Source organism: Armigeres subalbatus, chromosome 1 (genome assembly GCF_024139115.2).
Source record: "Armigeres subalbatus isolate Guangzhou_Male chromosome 1, GZ_Asu_2, whole genome shotgun sequence".
In the NCBI taxonomy this organism is placed as follows: Eukaryota; Metazoa; Arthropoda; class Insecta; order Diptera; family Culicidae; genus Armigeres; species Armigeres subalbatus.
The window spans coordinates 58,266,292-58,282,152 of NC_085139.1; the positions used below are offsets into that span (position 1 = coordinate 58,266,292).

Genomic DNA, 15,861 nt, shown 5'->3' on the forward strand with positions numbered 1-15,861 from the left:
CTTCAGGAATTTATATAGATTTTCCACCAGAAGCTCCTCCGAGAATTTCTCTGCGAGCTCCTCAGGGAATTCTCCGGGAGGTCCTCTGATGATGATGATGGTCCAGCTACAAACCCCAACAAAGGTTTCAGCTAGACGAGATTTGTCTATAAGATGAATTCTCTTGTTTCCGAGAATACTTCTGGTAGTTTCCCCGGGGTTCCTTTGAAAATTCTCCCGGGAGTTTCTTCAGAAATTCTTCCAGAAAATTCCTTCAAGAGTTCCTCCGGGAATTCCACCAGCAATTCATCCGGGAGTTTCTCCGGAAACTCCCCCGGGAGTTCCACCCGAAGCTATTCCAGGAAATTATTCAGGCTTTTTTCAGGAAATCATTTAGGCTTTCTTCAGAAATTAAGCTGGAAATTTCGCCCGAAGTGCTTCCGATAGTTACGCTAGGAGCTCATCCGGGAGGTCCTCTAGGAATTTTTCTAGGAGTTGCTCCTGAAATTCCTCCGGGAGTTCTCACAGGAGATCTTACGGGAGCTCCTCCGGCAGTTTCTTCGGGAATTCCTCCGGGAGATCCATCAGCAGTTTCTACGAGAATCCCTCCGGGAGTTTCAACTGCAGTTTCTCGGGGTATTTTTCTGAAAAGGAACTCCCAGAGTAATTTCCGGAGGAACTCCCGGGGGATTTTCTATAAGAATTTCCGGAGAAATTATCAGAGGAATTCTCTGAGGAACTGCCGGTGGAACTTCTGGAAGAATTTATTGAAGAACTACAGGAAGAATTTCTGTAGGAAATCCTGGAGGAACTCTCGTAAGAATTCTAGGATGAACTCCCAAAGGAACTTCCGTAAGAATTCCAGGAGGAACTCCTGGAGCAATTCTTAAAAGAACTTCCCGGAGGAATTCCTGTAAGAACTCCCAGAGAAATTCTCCGAGGAACTTCTGGAGGAATTTATAGATAAATGCCTAAAGAAATGCTAAATGAATTCCTGAAAGAAAGCCTGATTGAATTCCCGAAGGAACTACTGGTGGAACTTCAGAGGAACATCCGGTAGAATACCCTAGAGGAAGAGAAAAAATATTTCTGAAGGAACTTCCAAAATCCCATTTCCCGTGCAATTCCTGCCAATTATCGTCCAGGAATTCCCTGTAAAGTTCCTGGAGATATTACCGGAGAATTTCTTGGAAAAACTCATGGAAGAACTCCCGGATGAACTCCATAAGCACTTCCGGAGGAATTCCCACATGGAAGTCCTGAAATAATTCTTAGAGAAGTTCCTATAGGAATTTCCGAAAAATATCTGAAGGAATTCCCAGAAAAATACCAGGAGGAATTAATGCAGAAATTCCCAGATGAAATCCTGAAAGTATTCCCAGATTAATTGCTGAAGAAAATCTCTGCGGATTGTTCCGAAGAAATTTCTGGAAGAACTCTTGGCAGATATCCGAGTAAATTCCGAGTGAAGTCCGGAAGGAATTCTAGTACACTTCCGCGGAAAATCTCCCGGAGAAATTCCTGAAGGAATTCCTGGAGAAGTACCTGAAGAAACTCCCGAAAAATACCTGTAAGAATTTCTGGGGAAATACTTGGACGAATTCAGAAGAAATTCATGAAGATATTTCTAGAGGATTTCTTGAAGGATATTCTGAAGTAATTGCCGAAAGAATTCCAGATTGGAATGCTAGTTGATTTCGCTATTGAATGTTTGGAGGTATTCCGGAAAATTTCCTGGAAGTAATCCGTAGGAATTAAAGGAAGAGTTCCGAGAGGAATGCCGGAGAAGTTCCTAGAAGAATTTCCGAAGGAATTTCTTATAGATTTACAAGTGAAATTATGGAGCTAAATCGGAGGATTTCCGCCAGAAATTTTTGAAGAAACTTCTGGTAGAATGTTGGGAAGAAATTCCATATGTATTGTTGCGGGAGCTATTGGCTGGTGGCTTCGAACCGATGCTTACAACAAATAAAATACATATTTGTGATTCATTAGCTAAAAAGCTGAAATAATATATTTATTGATAGTTATTTACATAATTAGAAATAATGTATAACTCACAATTTCGGTGATTTGTCTGAAGCCGATTGCCTCCTTGCCAACAGAACCTCCACACTCGCTAAACAAGAGGTTTTGTTGTTATTCCTTACACATCTAAATTGGTTGATTTATAGCTAGGGGTGAGTATTATGCAATGAGGTGCGAAATGTAACATGTATTCTTGACGGAACTCTCGAATGCATGCCTGAAGGAAATGCCGGATTCTTCCTAAAGAGAGAATAACCGTAGAAATATCTAGAAGTAAATCTTGGAGAGAAGGAAAGATATCTTCAAGGAATTTCCTCGTGAATTTCCTAAAAAAAAATAGTGGGGGGTTTCAGGATAAGAAGGAATTACAATTACATGAGAAGGATTTTCGAACGATTTTCAGAGGAATTTGTGGATAACTTTCCGGAGGAATTTAGAAGTTCCCAGGGGAGCTTCTAGAAGGATTTCAAGGAGAATTTTTGAGCTCGAAATGTTTCGAGTTGTTTTGAACTTTCATATATTATGGATCCTGGATGCCCTAATAAGTTTTGGGAATTTTTTGAATTTCAACCACCATATGATTGAATCGTAAAGTGCACATGTTTGAGGGAATTAATTTCAGTACCCGTTCAATCTTTCCACAATTTAGGGGGGGGCGACGGCCCCCCCCTGCCCCCCCTTGGCTACGCCCATGCTTGTCTGGTAGAGGAAAGCCTAATACTAAAGACACACTGATGGTACAAGGACCGTGGTATACCACGGTTATGTACCCTAGTACATATTGTACCATGGTTTTCCACGTTGTACCAGCATGGTACAAGGTGACACACCTGTGGTACAACTTGTACCATGGTACGAATACCACCAGTGTGTCATTAGTATAATCTGTCGGATCCATACCGTGGTTTTCTCATAAAATGCTTGCTTTAAGGTTGGTATCGTGTTCAAAAGAAATTTCTTTTTCTATCTCAATCACATGTTAAATTCCGTTCACTGAATCGGAAAAGTAAAGAATCGAAACAAAATTCTAGTAACAGTATCCACATGAAAAGGTTGGTATCGTGTTCAAAAGAAATTCCTTTTTCTATCCCAATACCATGTTAAATTCCGTTTACTGAATCGGAAAAGTAAAAAGTTGAAAATAAATTTCTTCAACAGTATCCACATTGACGAATACATAGACCGAAATGTCCGGTACAAAGCCATCAGAAAATCGGGCACCATGTCTTCTTCTTCCTTTTGAAGAAAATACCCCTCGTGGGTGACGAATTACATAAATATTTTACGAGCGCTGACTTACCCCTCTTGACGTTTTGACAGTTTGTCTGTTTGTTTTTCTCCCTCACCTTGCGACGTCGTTTCGGTTCGTTTCGGCAGGAACTGGAAATGCTTTTGTTCGTTACCAAACGTTGGACATGGCTCACCGAGCTAAGGTTGAGTTGTCCGGTCAGTACATTGGCAAGTTCCAGTGCAACATAGGATACGGTAAAGCTACTCCGACGACCAGAATTTGGATTGGTGGTCTTGGCGCATGGACTTCGGTTACTTAGTTGGAGCGTGAGTTCGACCGTTTTGGTGCCATCAAAAAGATCGAATATAACAAAGGGGACACCCAGGCCTACATTCTGTACGATTCTATTGATGCTGCTACGGCTGCTGTGAAGGAAATGCGTGGATTCCCGTTAGGGGCACCGGATCGTCGTATTCGTATCGATTTTGATGATAACGGAACAACACCATCGTTCTCAAAGCGCAGTGGAGGTTTTGAGGAAGGCGGTGAGTCATACGAGGAAAATTCATCGTACGGCTATGCTGGAAGACCGTTCCGCGGCCGTGGAGGATTCCGCGGACGTGGTGGTTTTCATCGTGATGGCCCACCACACCACGGGGACAATGATGAATGGCGTCGATCAGGAGCATATTTGGCAATTATTCATTGCCCTATAGTCCAGGAGTCTAAAATTCAGTTTTTTTTTTATTTAATTTAAATTATTCTTTTAAATAATTAAAATTTAATTTTATTATACATAGTTGAATTGAAACTTGATTTTAATACAGTTTTAGTTTACTTTACTGACTACATGTTGAGGAGTTTGCTGTTGAAATTTTCACACTCGTAAATTGATAAAAGCTATACTGCCGTTCTACGCATAATTGTCCCATGTTACCTTTGATGAAAAAATCCAAACTCGAGTCAATTTGTTTTACTAATTTCAGAATCGATTGGATCTTGAAATTTAACAAATATTTTTGAAATATTATGAGCAGGAATAGAGCATCAGGGTCCTGGAAGGTTACGGTAGAGCTGTTCGGCTATTAATACGTAATTATTGTACGACCACTGATATGAATTTCCTCATCGGACAAAAACTTCACAAAGCCATCTGCCAAAAAATTTTAGAGCTTTTTAGTAAAACTTCTTCAATCAGGTCTTCACTACCCATAAGACGAGTTAGTATTATCCCATTTAATTATGCCACTCGTAGCTTTTTCAGGTACGTACTTCAACATCAACAGAAAGAAAGCCACATTGTTGAAACCGCACTGCGTATCCGTATCAGCTCGCCTTATAAATAACAAATGAAGCCAACTGTGTGAAGATCTAGAAGCGAGGATACATTACCAGTGTTAAGCGTGCTAAAATGAGGTGCTTCACGGCCTCGAAGTTCAGCGATCCTTTTGAACAAAAGTTGCTAATTTAATGCCTAAAATAAAATTAGGGGTTGTATATACTAACTACGTAACTACTATATTGAAATTATGCTATCTGAAAAAACAATCTTCATGTTCCGCATCCCGAACAAAGAATTTACGTGTTCCAATCAAGTAGCTTCCGAATTCCGAGAAACAAATTAGACCAAATTGGAGGACCAACTGTCATGTCTTCTAGAAATCAATTATGCAATGTATGATCAATGAATTTTCTTCAAGACTTGTTTCTAATTCGTAATTCTAAATCGTAATCGTATTCGGATTAGTTTTGGAATACTTGGAGAGCTTTTAATACTGAAATAAACGAACTATAAACATCCCTGCAAACATGGGACAAATATGCGTATGACGGCAGAGTAGACAATAAAAAAATCAATGCATCAAAGTTATCGAATTACCCAACTTGATCCAATTAAAATTATCAAATTAAATCATCAGTCAAAGCAACCAATTATCGAAGCAATCAAATACATAATCAAGCTAAGAAAACTTCAGTTCCAGCCAGCATCCAGAGAAATCTAAAACTTCATAACAATTCAATTTTTCAAAGCAATCCAATCAATCGTAGCAATCAATCAAAATAAGTTAGTTAATCAACAGAAATCCATATATTTATATAATAACTTAATAACTTAATCTCTTTGATGAAATAGTTTTTCGTACAATCTGCATGGAATTTATAAATTAGGATCATACGATTGCAGCAGACAATCAAAATATGTAATTCAATACATCTTCAGTTATCGATTCAATCAACTTAATTCAATTAAAACAATCTAACTAATCAGTCAAAGAAACCAAATCAATCAGAGCAACAAATTATCAAAGTAATAAAACCAACCAAGCCAAGCAAACTCCAGTCCCAACCAGCAACCAGTTAAGAACTGAAACACTCCCACAGTTATGAACTGCAAGGTTTCTAAGCCAAGTCATATTTTTTTCATTGTATACCATGATACTTCTGTCGTAAGCGAGCTTAGTACTATTCCATTTTATCCCATCACGCTGTAATCTATACGGATACGTATTACGACCTCAACTGTAAGGCGTGTCTTGTACTTGAGTCGAGTCAAGTACAGGACACCGATGAGGGGCTTACAGTTGAGGTTGGAATTCGTATCTGTAAAGATTACAACGAGGGGAAATAAAATTGAATAGTACTGAGCTCGTCTAGATTAACAAATTTCTGACGAGGTATGCCACTCTCGTAATATGGTCTTGTTTTGTAGGTACGCAACTAACTGCTTGGCTAATGAGGGAATTAGTTTAAGTTAATTTTTTTTTTCAAATTTAGTGTAATTGTTATATTTTGTCTTTCAACTAATTTCTATTAAAGTATGTTTTCATTGAATCCTAAAATAGTTTGAAATTGTGTAGGCGCAATAATTTTAATTTACAAGAGATGTGCCATCAGCCAGCCTAGGGCTGAACATCTTTGTAATAAAAACAAAAAAACTCCAATTTCGAACATTTTATTTGCTTTTTTTTCCAAAGTTGGTTTCTCCATGTGATATGCAATACTTCCAGACGACTTCAGCTATGTTGCTCGTGATGGCCGTCCAATAAAAGACGATTGCTCTACTTGTACTACTTGAAGAACTTTTCGTGTATGGCCAGCATTTCCTTCAGCTTAGCCGGTTGCGGCAAATACCGGTTTGCTCCAACAGTTGAAATGCATAGAATACGTTATGGGTGGCTATGTCCAGTCTTTTGGTCGCCACTATGTTTTTTTTTTCGGTAGTCGAGACTGTAGTAAAGCATACATTGCATTCTGCACTGGATTACATGAGAATCCATCGATCAAGTTGAACGTATTGGACATCATCTTGGCACGCATCTTCAACGATGCCAGCACGGCATTTTTTCACTTGGAAAGATCGTACAATGGCCCTCCAGGCTTGGGAGCTCACTACCATATCCATGCAGATCGAGCAAAGCTGAACCGAAAAACACGAAAAATACTTGAGCAGCATTGCCTTGACATCCAAACACATGTCGATAATTTCAGTTTATCCTCCGCGAATGTCAAAGTCACCCTTCGAGCGAGACAGTTCTATTTGATTGTCCATCGGCAGCTTCGAACGTATTGCATTTTTATACCTCTTCCTTGGCCTAAAATATGGGGTAACCTGTAGGCTTCCGTTATGGCAATAAATAAATTACAAATTACCTTTCGTAAACGTTGTCCTGATAGACCTCATCAGCAAACAGCACCACCGTTATTTTGGGCAAATTTGATGTTCTCACGCCAGCACCTGTCTGGTCGAGTTGCCGTGGGTGACGATGAGCAATATCCGCAGCTCACAGGTCTTCTTGGCATCTTTCAGTAGACGTCCAGTTCACATTGTTAGAATCCTCCAAATAGCAGAACAAGTGGCCATGTCGAACTCGGTTCATGATGGTCAGATACTGCTGGGTAGGGATTATAACACCGGGAAATTTGCCGTCGATTGGATATCTGGGTAGAGATATGAGCACTACGATAACACCGGACACATCGGCCGAAAGGATGGTTTTGTGGTCCAACGGAGCTCCACCGTATCGGTTCTGAATATACTGAGCAAAATGTTTCCGAATGATTTCGACTTCGTTCGCACCGGTGTATGAAAAAACACGATAGCAAAACAAGAAATCAAAATCAAGCATAATTTTTCATAACGACGTATGTAACAAAAGTAAACAAAACGAGGTTTTTAATACAACGTGACAATCACACGCGGCTTTATATAATACGCATCAATTTTACTGATTTCAGATCTTAAAATTCTTTAATTCAATCTTTTTACGAATCGACGTATGTAAAAATTTCTATTTTTGAAGTCTCACTGTTACATACGTCGCTTTAACATATGGGAACTAAGAGCGACCTATGTAACAAAAAAGCAAAACAAAACAAAACTGCAGTTGCGTCAATCGTGCACTATGGAAAACCGACCAATGTACATCGACGAACGTGCAGCATACCGGTGACATTGCCGTAAAATCCAATTGGACACGCGAAATGACATTCCTCTTGAATGCAAGAAAACATGCGCAGGGCCTTCGCCCTTCAGTCGAGCAGCAAATTCGATCAGTTGTATCATGTTATTCGCAATAACATGTTATTCGAAGGTGTTATTCGACTATCAGAAATGTATGGGAATATTACCTTCGAAAAACATGTTATTGGCCGAATAACACCAAAGCGCGAATAACATGTCATTCGACCGTAGTGTGGATATAGTATTAGATATTTTTATGAAATATATTGATTTAGATTATTAATTTTGATATTTTATATCTAATTACAATGAAAACTAGATTTGTTTACAATTGTCAGTTCCGCCCTTTTGAAATGTTAATGCCGAATTGATTTTTGAATCAGAAACAGGAGGTAAACAAAAATGGAAATGACAACTGTTGTCAAACTGACGTGATTTGAATTGAGGGGCTTCTCAATGGTCGAGTGATTGTAATAATTGTAATCCGTCACTCCCCAGGGGTATATACCCGGATAAAAAATATAATTAAAATATCATAAATTTTACTGTAACAACACCATGTAAAACAAAGGATTTACCATTAAATATAATGGAATTTTAACAATTAAATCACATAGGAAATAATGGTTTTCCACGATAAAATGAATGGTAAATGGGACTTTTACAATAAAAAAGGGGGGTTGTTATGTATCTTTACAATAAAAAAATCGAAAATTTTCCATACATTTTTCAGAGCAAAACAATTGATTCAACGGTTCTCCAATGGGACGATTTAGAGGGACAAAACAATAGAAAATAATGTATGTTAAATGTTTTCTCTCACTTTTTTTATTGTTTTACAGTAGAAATATAATGAAATTTAGAATACATTTTACTCTAATATTACAACAAAAATACAATACAACTTTATGTCCTACAATTTATTTTAATTCAATTTAATTTTATTTTAGTATAGGCTTAATGTTCAATCAGTTTGAACTTAATTTTACTTTAATTTCAATTCAATGTGATTCAACAATAATTTTATTTTGAATTTAATTCCAATTTACTTTAATTTTATTTGAATTTCATTTGAATTCAATTTAAATTTTGTTTTCATCCAGTTTTTGTTCGATTTCAAATTAGTTTTCATTCAATCCAAAATTTAATGTGTTAGTATTGTTGTTTGGCGCTTTGCTTTTACTTAGTCACTGATGCATTGACGTTAAAATCAAATGCGCCGATCATGCACCTCGCTATACTCGCTGAGCACAGTGTAATTTCAGCCACCAGAAAAGAGAGCTTGATGTCTCCTCTAGGACTTACATACGACTTGTTTTTTCTTGAGTGGGTGAATCGAAGTTAATCGTTTTCTCTAACACATCAGGTTATGTGAGAACCTGTAAAAAATGTAAATTATAAAAGCATGTCAGTTTTCTTGTATAAAGTACTTCGAAAAAAAGGAAAAGTTACCTGTATCAGTTATTATTGTATCTAATTGGTAAGATAGGCCAATAATAGCTGCCGAACCATATTCAGTCTTACGTGGTTTTACCATAAACTTCCTTCTGAAAAGGAACAAGGATACATGTTAACAAAAATGTTCCGAACTGCTTCGGCGGTGGAAATTAAGAACCCCTTCCTAAAGGTACTTTTAAAAGTTCTCCCGCATCAAAATCATCCGGTATTATGATGTTAACATTATAGATACTCACCACGACACAGCAGCCTATGATCCGCCGCTTGCCCACTCCCAGAATCCGTATAATGAAGGGACACTTCCCGCACCACAACATCAGTTTCATTTTTTCATTCCACTAATCATAAACAAAAAGTACACGCTCAAATAAATCCAGCCAATCTCCGAGTAAAATGTTATGCAAAAGTTTTCGTTCCTATTTATATTTTTAATTCAACCTGGTCATAACATGAATATTTCAAGACCTGAAATAAAAAGTATTTATTTAAAAATCGATAAAACTTTTTTTTTCATTTAATAATTAATCCTTTTGTTACTCTATTGTATTCATTTGTTATTTCATTAATACAGTAAACAAATTAAATGTTTAAAAATTATATAATTTTTTCTTCAAGATGGATTTTCTGATCACCCAGTTACAATACTTGAATAATATATTTAGTTTTGGGATGAGCAATACAAAACATAAGCGAACAATAAAAACAAGATAGAATGTATTGGTAACAGTTAAATTTATTGTGCATTTAAAGTAAGCACAATAAAAGATTTTTATGACCGTGAAAAAACTGCAATAAACGTACAATAGATTATTTTGTTTACCATACAATCTATTGTACTTCAATGGATTATGCCATACGAGGTACTGTAAATTTTTATCCGGGTAGTGGTGCCCGAAAAAATGGCCACCACTCCGTCTATGTATTCGTCAATGGTTTAAAGATTCTCGCGGATGGGAGCATCACCACCACAGCTAAGACTATCATGGAATATAAAGACAATAGTTTAAATATGCATTTCGGCAGCAAACTATAGCATGTAATTCGTGGCCGAAACAGCAAAGGAGGATAACTTTGCGATCGCTGTGCTGTGCTTCCAGGTTCGAGACCCATATGAGGACATTCCTACCATCAACTTCCAGGGAAATTTTCTAAACATTATCATCTGCTGAATAAACATAATAAAAAAATAATGACTAAGAAATTACAAAATTTTTGATAAAAACAATATTTTGTTTTGCTTGAATTTCTCTATTCATATCATTCGATAGATCTTCATTATCGACAGCTGATCAGCTGACCGCAAATGCTCATCACTACTAAATGATCGAACGCAAATTACTGAATGATCGTTAACATCCTTGAGCATACACACTTAACGCATTTCACAGTATTCGGTAATTTTTACCGAAATCTCAACAGCAGATCTGTTCGGTGATTATTTTACAGATTTTTTGTAATTTTTTCCATTGTTCAACTGTCAAAATCACCGAAAATCAGTAAAATTATTTACCGAACAGTTCTGCTGTTGAGATTTCGGTAAAATTTCACCGAATTCGGTGATTTATTTTAAGTGTGTAGTGTATTGTTCTGCTATAGATGACCTTGGTTTCAAGCATGCCTAACATATCCGCATAATTTTGCTGCCACTGTTTCCGCCGACAGTGAATAATTTATGACAACCGCAAGTAGCTAGGACTTCATCGGTCCGAATATTGCTCGATAGTTGGTACTGGTGCATCAAACTAATCGCACGGATTACGTGTCGTTCGCACTGAGACGGTTCTGTAACGTTACCATTCCCCAGAGTCCCATTCATCTAAAAACGTATCCCCAGAATGCATCATACCTCAGGTAACCATTTCCCATAATGTACTACTGGTCCCCGCATTTGTGTTCTATAAAAATAATACAAATTTTCAAATGTTGGTCTAACATGTTTGGCAAATCCGCGTAACACACACTTCAAACTGTTAAACAGCTTTGTATATTTGTGATTTTTTATGTTTTAATAGTAATATCCTCTCTGCCGCTCCGGCACTTTCGAATTGTCGGAGCTAGGATACGGCAAATGCAAAGCTGAAGTTAGCGCCAACTGTACACATTCGGCGTATACGGCCTAATAGCTGCATACTTAACTGGCAAGTCATGTTTATTCAATAAATTAATCCAGTTTTCAACCATCTGAAATAATAAAAAGATATATATTAGACTCAAATATAATTGTAAGACAATAGAATAGAATAGAATATTGAATATCAACCCAATACAAAAATTTGTTTGACAAGGCAAACATTCGGGGGCTGCCAAGGCAACTAAGATTCTACTATAAAATCTGTACACAGCATGTGTCAAAATTGCTACCATAGTTGATCCGTGGCTATAATAAAAAGCTGGATACGTTAAACCTAACTTCGGAAGTGGTGCGCTGTTTTCATTTGGTGATGTGCTATACAGCGCATCACTTCCGAAATTAGGTTTAACTAGAGGCCTGAATAAGAGAAACGCGGATAGAAAATATGACTCTGCCAACACTGCATTCATTCTTCTTCATCAAAGAACAACACATGAAAAGGAAGAAATGGTTTATGTAGATAAAGTCTCACAATCCGCTATTTAATGTGTCCACATAATTAAACAATAGAATCCAATAAACAATGCAATTTCATTTCATAATCTATAAATAACTTGCATATATTATTGCAAACTTATGTAAAATTTGTTTATTTAAAAATGGCATAAAATCGAATTTAGCCGTTTTCAGTATTTGAGCCAACATTTTGGCTGCTTGACAGGTCTCCTGCTCGATTGGCTGCTGTTTTTTGACGGTTCGATTGGCGGCACATACTTATCCGCGTTTCTCTTATTCAGGCCTCTAGTTTAACGTATGGATTGAGAGATAAATCCAATTTCGATAGCGGCTATAATTCGGTTTTCTAGTGAATTTATAATATACTATTATGAGTTAATTTCATGCAATTTAATTATATATATTTTTTAAGATACAGATCCGGTAGGACCAAGGGTAGGACAGATATGATATAAAGAAGAGAGACATGAAATTTATAAAACTATTATTTATTACGTTGAAAAAAACACAAGAATGTTTATAATAAAATAATTTGATGTGGTAAAAAATTGAAGTCAATTTAATGAAAAAATATTCATAACAACTCGATTCAGAAAAATCCCTGGTTCTATTTTACATAACACATTGCGCAGTGTAATATTCAACAGTCGATGGATTCAACTGGTTGCAGCGATTTCGATGTAATATTCAACAACTTTTTTTGCTGTGTAGGTGAAGGTTTCTGCTACCTGTTGATGCTGTTGGTTTGCGTGGGAGAGCTACCAGAGCGGTCCTGTCATACATATTATTGCGAGAAGATTGAAAAATTCGAACTGGGGTCCGACGGTCGATTGTCGGAAAGCTGTTCCGCAAACGTCAAATCACTTGATCCACGGAATTTTTGGTTTATATTTTCGGTGTGAATTATTAAAATCAACGGGAATATGCAACTTTAAACGAGTGTTACATGCCGCTATATTTTTTAAACAAGTTTTATAATACTTTGAAGGCATTTTGTCATATATTTATGTGATTTAGAAACATTTTAGATTTTTCGAATATTCTTAATATTAAGAAATATCAACACTTTTCGTACAGTGCATACCATTTTGAAGTTTCCGACACTCAGTCTGCTTCTTCTTCTTCTTTGCTCCGCAAAATTAGAATTTCTCTTTTCTCGCAATACTTAAACTGTACGTACAGTACTGTACTATAGTGTACTGTACTATAGTGTTAGATCAAAAGATATTTTAGTTATTTACAAGATAAAGATTGGCGCTTTGGTTCCCTTTGTTCTGCTGTCCGAAACATGTTGGGTACCGAACTGTCAAATCGTATGTATTTTTCATTCATGACATTTAGCACCCTATCCTCGCCAGCAAAAGATATTCCGGATAGCGACGACAAGCAACAATCTCTATCTTGTATCTTGTCCTTTGTTAGGTCTCCTGTCATTTTTTAGGTTTCTACACGGAGATTTTCGTTTACCCATTACTGGGTACTTTTGGTGCTATTTCTTTCTCTCTGCAGAAAAATGTTCCCATTTTTTGAAGTTAGGTGACATAACCCATTAATGAGTATGCCGCAGAACTTCAAAAAAATGGGAAATTGTTTTTAGCATATAGAAGTACCCACACTCCAAATAATCTAAACGTTGTTTCCACCTGAATTTTCAGGTACATTTTACGTGCGCACGTAGCTGCAAATGCTTCAGAAAATTCAGGTGAAACTTACGTGTCCGGTGAATTCTATCCAAAACTCAGGTAGAACTTACCTGATTTTCACGTAGAATGAAATTTATATCGGAAAATCAGGTAAAAGTTACGTGAATTTCAGGTGGAAAAAATCTATGTATTTTTTCAGGTGGAAAGAACGTGCAGATTTTTTTGGGTGCATTAATGGATAAATTGAGTTTCTCCGTGTATAAAATGGCTTAATATATAATATATTATAATGAGTAAATTCTTCTGGTTGTGTAAATTCGCCCGCTCGCGCATACATCCCTGTTCGCTCCGTTTTCTCTTTTAATATTCCCTTTTTTTTGTTAAAAAATAATATATAAACAAGAAAATCAAAAACTTTGTTTACAAAATAGTGCCCGATAATAAAAAAAAAAGTTGTGCGAGAAAGGCAAAAAGTGTTCTACCGGTTCTACCTTCTTGTTTCGATTTTCTTTCTGAATATTTTCCAGTCTGAATCTCTGTAAAGATTTCTTACATATCCAGCAGAATGAAGGTCAGTGATGAACAATCCTCTTCCAAGCAAAAAAAGCGTCGCAATTCGTCAGACAGCAGCAGCAGTAGTGATAGTAGCAGCGCCAGTGACAACGATACCAAACTGCGTAGAAACAGCTCCGGAAGTAGCCGAAACAGCAGTCCAGAATCCAAAAAGTCAAAGAAATCTCTCCGAGAGGCAAGGAAGGAAAAGCGGATTCTGAAAAAGGCACTCAAGAAGGAAGCAAAGCGTGAACGTAAAGAAGTAAAAGCCCGGGAAAAAGCATTGCGTAAACAAGCACGGGATCAACGACGGGCGGACAAACGCCTACGGAAGCAGCAGAAGAAGGATCAAAAACGAAAAGATGACACGAAGGTGCCGGAGAAGCCGAAGGAGGACTGCGGTGTGCCCCTGGATCTGATGAACACCCGGGCACGGGCGCCGGAAACCAGGGAACAGTACGAAGCCCGCCAATCGGTGATCCGAAGGGTGGTCGATCCGGAAACCGGTCGTGCCCGGCTGATCAAAGGCGATGGGGAAATTCTGGAAGAATGTGTGAGTCGCGAACGACATCAGGAAATTAACCGACAGGCCACCGCTGGCGATGGGGCCGAATTCCAGCGGAAGACGATAGGGTGGAAATTTGATTGAGATGACAAAAAGGTAAATAGAAGGAAAAAAATCTAACTTTCAGCTCAATCTTAAATTTATTCAGAGAAAATTTTCCCTACACAATGCACTTTTTTATTCGATTAGATTTTTTTCTTAGCGGAAAATGACGATTAAGTAACAATGTCCAAACAAAGTTGTTTCGAGTAGTTAAAAAAGTAAAGCTTTTGAATTTAATGAGGAACAGTTAAAAGCATTAAAAAGTTATAAGAATAAAATATTGGGTGTTCCCATGTTTTCCACGCTCGGTATGGTGATTAGCGAGTGTGGCAAAATCAATCATTCACTGTACTTTTTTACTTTTCTGGCAATTGGCAAAATTTCGTGAGGCCAGTGTTGTAAAATGTCATTTGCATTCGTTGGTATAATTTTCCCAGAACTTTTTTCTGAAGGTAGCAATCATTCCTGATGTATGACGAACTTATAGCGCTTAAATGTGCCTACAACTTTGTCTAACAAGACATTGCTGTAAATATGTAATCTGAGGCGTGGGAGGCAAAATGTCATTCAAATGACATTATGTCAAATGACACGAGACATTTTGGAGAGTTTTCACTATCCAGCCTCATATGTTATATTTAGAGCAATGTACCCTTGGACAAAAATACAGCCCTACTCAAGCGTTATGAGTACATCTAAAATTATGGAAAAAATTTGGCTTCTGAAGAAAGTTATGAACAAATTAGTCAAATGACATGCATATGACATTTTACAAGCCTGCGTGAGGCAATAAAAGAGTATAAAAATGGCCAGGGCTTTTTTGCGAGGAGTTGACCTAATATTGCCTTAATGTCAAGATGCCCCAATTTATATAACAGTCCTATGTCAATTTTACAGATTTTGTTTTTTTTTTGCCTTTCTTTGTGTTAGGAATAAGTATAATATTGCCCTCTGTTTTAGAAACACTGATCAAAGAACAGAGTGATATTTATTCTCATAACAGTTACATTCCAAATTTTGATGCTCTTGATAATAATTCTCTAGAACTGTACTCAAGGCTTATATAAAAATGGCCTTTTCTATTAATTTGATTTTTTTTTATTTCTTCATTTTATTTACGTAAAATGAGTTTGAAAATTTCAACAGCAAATTTCTCTAAATAGAGAAAACTGACTTGGGACTGTTATGCGTATAGTACAGTGAAAGATAAATTTACGCAAGCGCACAAAGTTGGCTTCCAAAAAATGAATTTAGTTTGCGTCGCAAGTGATCATAATTTCACTCCTATCAGCATATTCTTTCCAACAAAAGAAA

At 37.1% G+C, this 15,861-nt stretch overlaps 1 protein-coding gene, 1 long non-coding RNA gene and 1 pseudogene across 2 annotated transcripts; 2 read left to right on the forward strand and 1 right to left on the reverse strand.

Annotated features, from left to right (window-relative positions):
* Positions 1–2,173: 2,173 nt before the first annotated feature.
* On the forward strand, positions 2,174–6,180 carry LOC134206190 (RNA-binding protein spenito-like; annotated as a pseudogene).
* Positions 6,181–8,548: 2,368 nt separating this feature from the next.
* On the reverse strand, positions 8,549–9,612 carry LOC134213262 (uncharacterized). Its single transcript, XR_009979467.1, has 3 exons — positions 9,395–9,612; positions 9,153–9,247; positions 8,549–9,079 (listed from the first exon to the last, which is right to left on the reverse strand). It is a non-coding gene; the product is annotated as an uncharacterized LOC134213262 (long non-coding RNA).
* A 4,178-nt stretch (positions 9,613–13,790) lies between these two features.
* On the forward strand, positions 13,791–14,631 carry LOC134213692 (ADP-ribosylation factor-like protein 6-interacting protein 4). The gene has a single exon (XM_062693376.1). It carries the CDS (start codon positions 13,954–13,956, stop codon positions 14,587–14,589), a length of 636 nt encoding a protein of 211 aa, XP_062549360.1. The 5' UTR covers positions 13,791–13,953; the 3' UTR covers positions 14,590–14,631.
* Positions 14,632–15,861: the final 1,230 nt, after the last annotated feature.

Excerpts from the sequence above, each read along its gene's own strand:
- LOC134213692 (XM_062693376.1), top strand. The coding sequence starts at position 13,954 with ATGAAGGTCAGTGATGAACAATCCTCTTCCAAGCAAAAAAAGCGTCGC.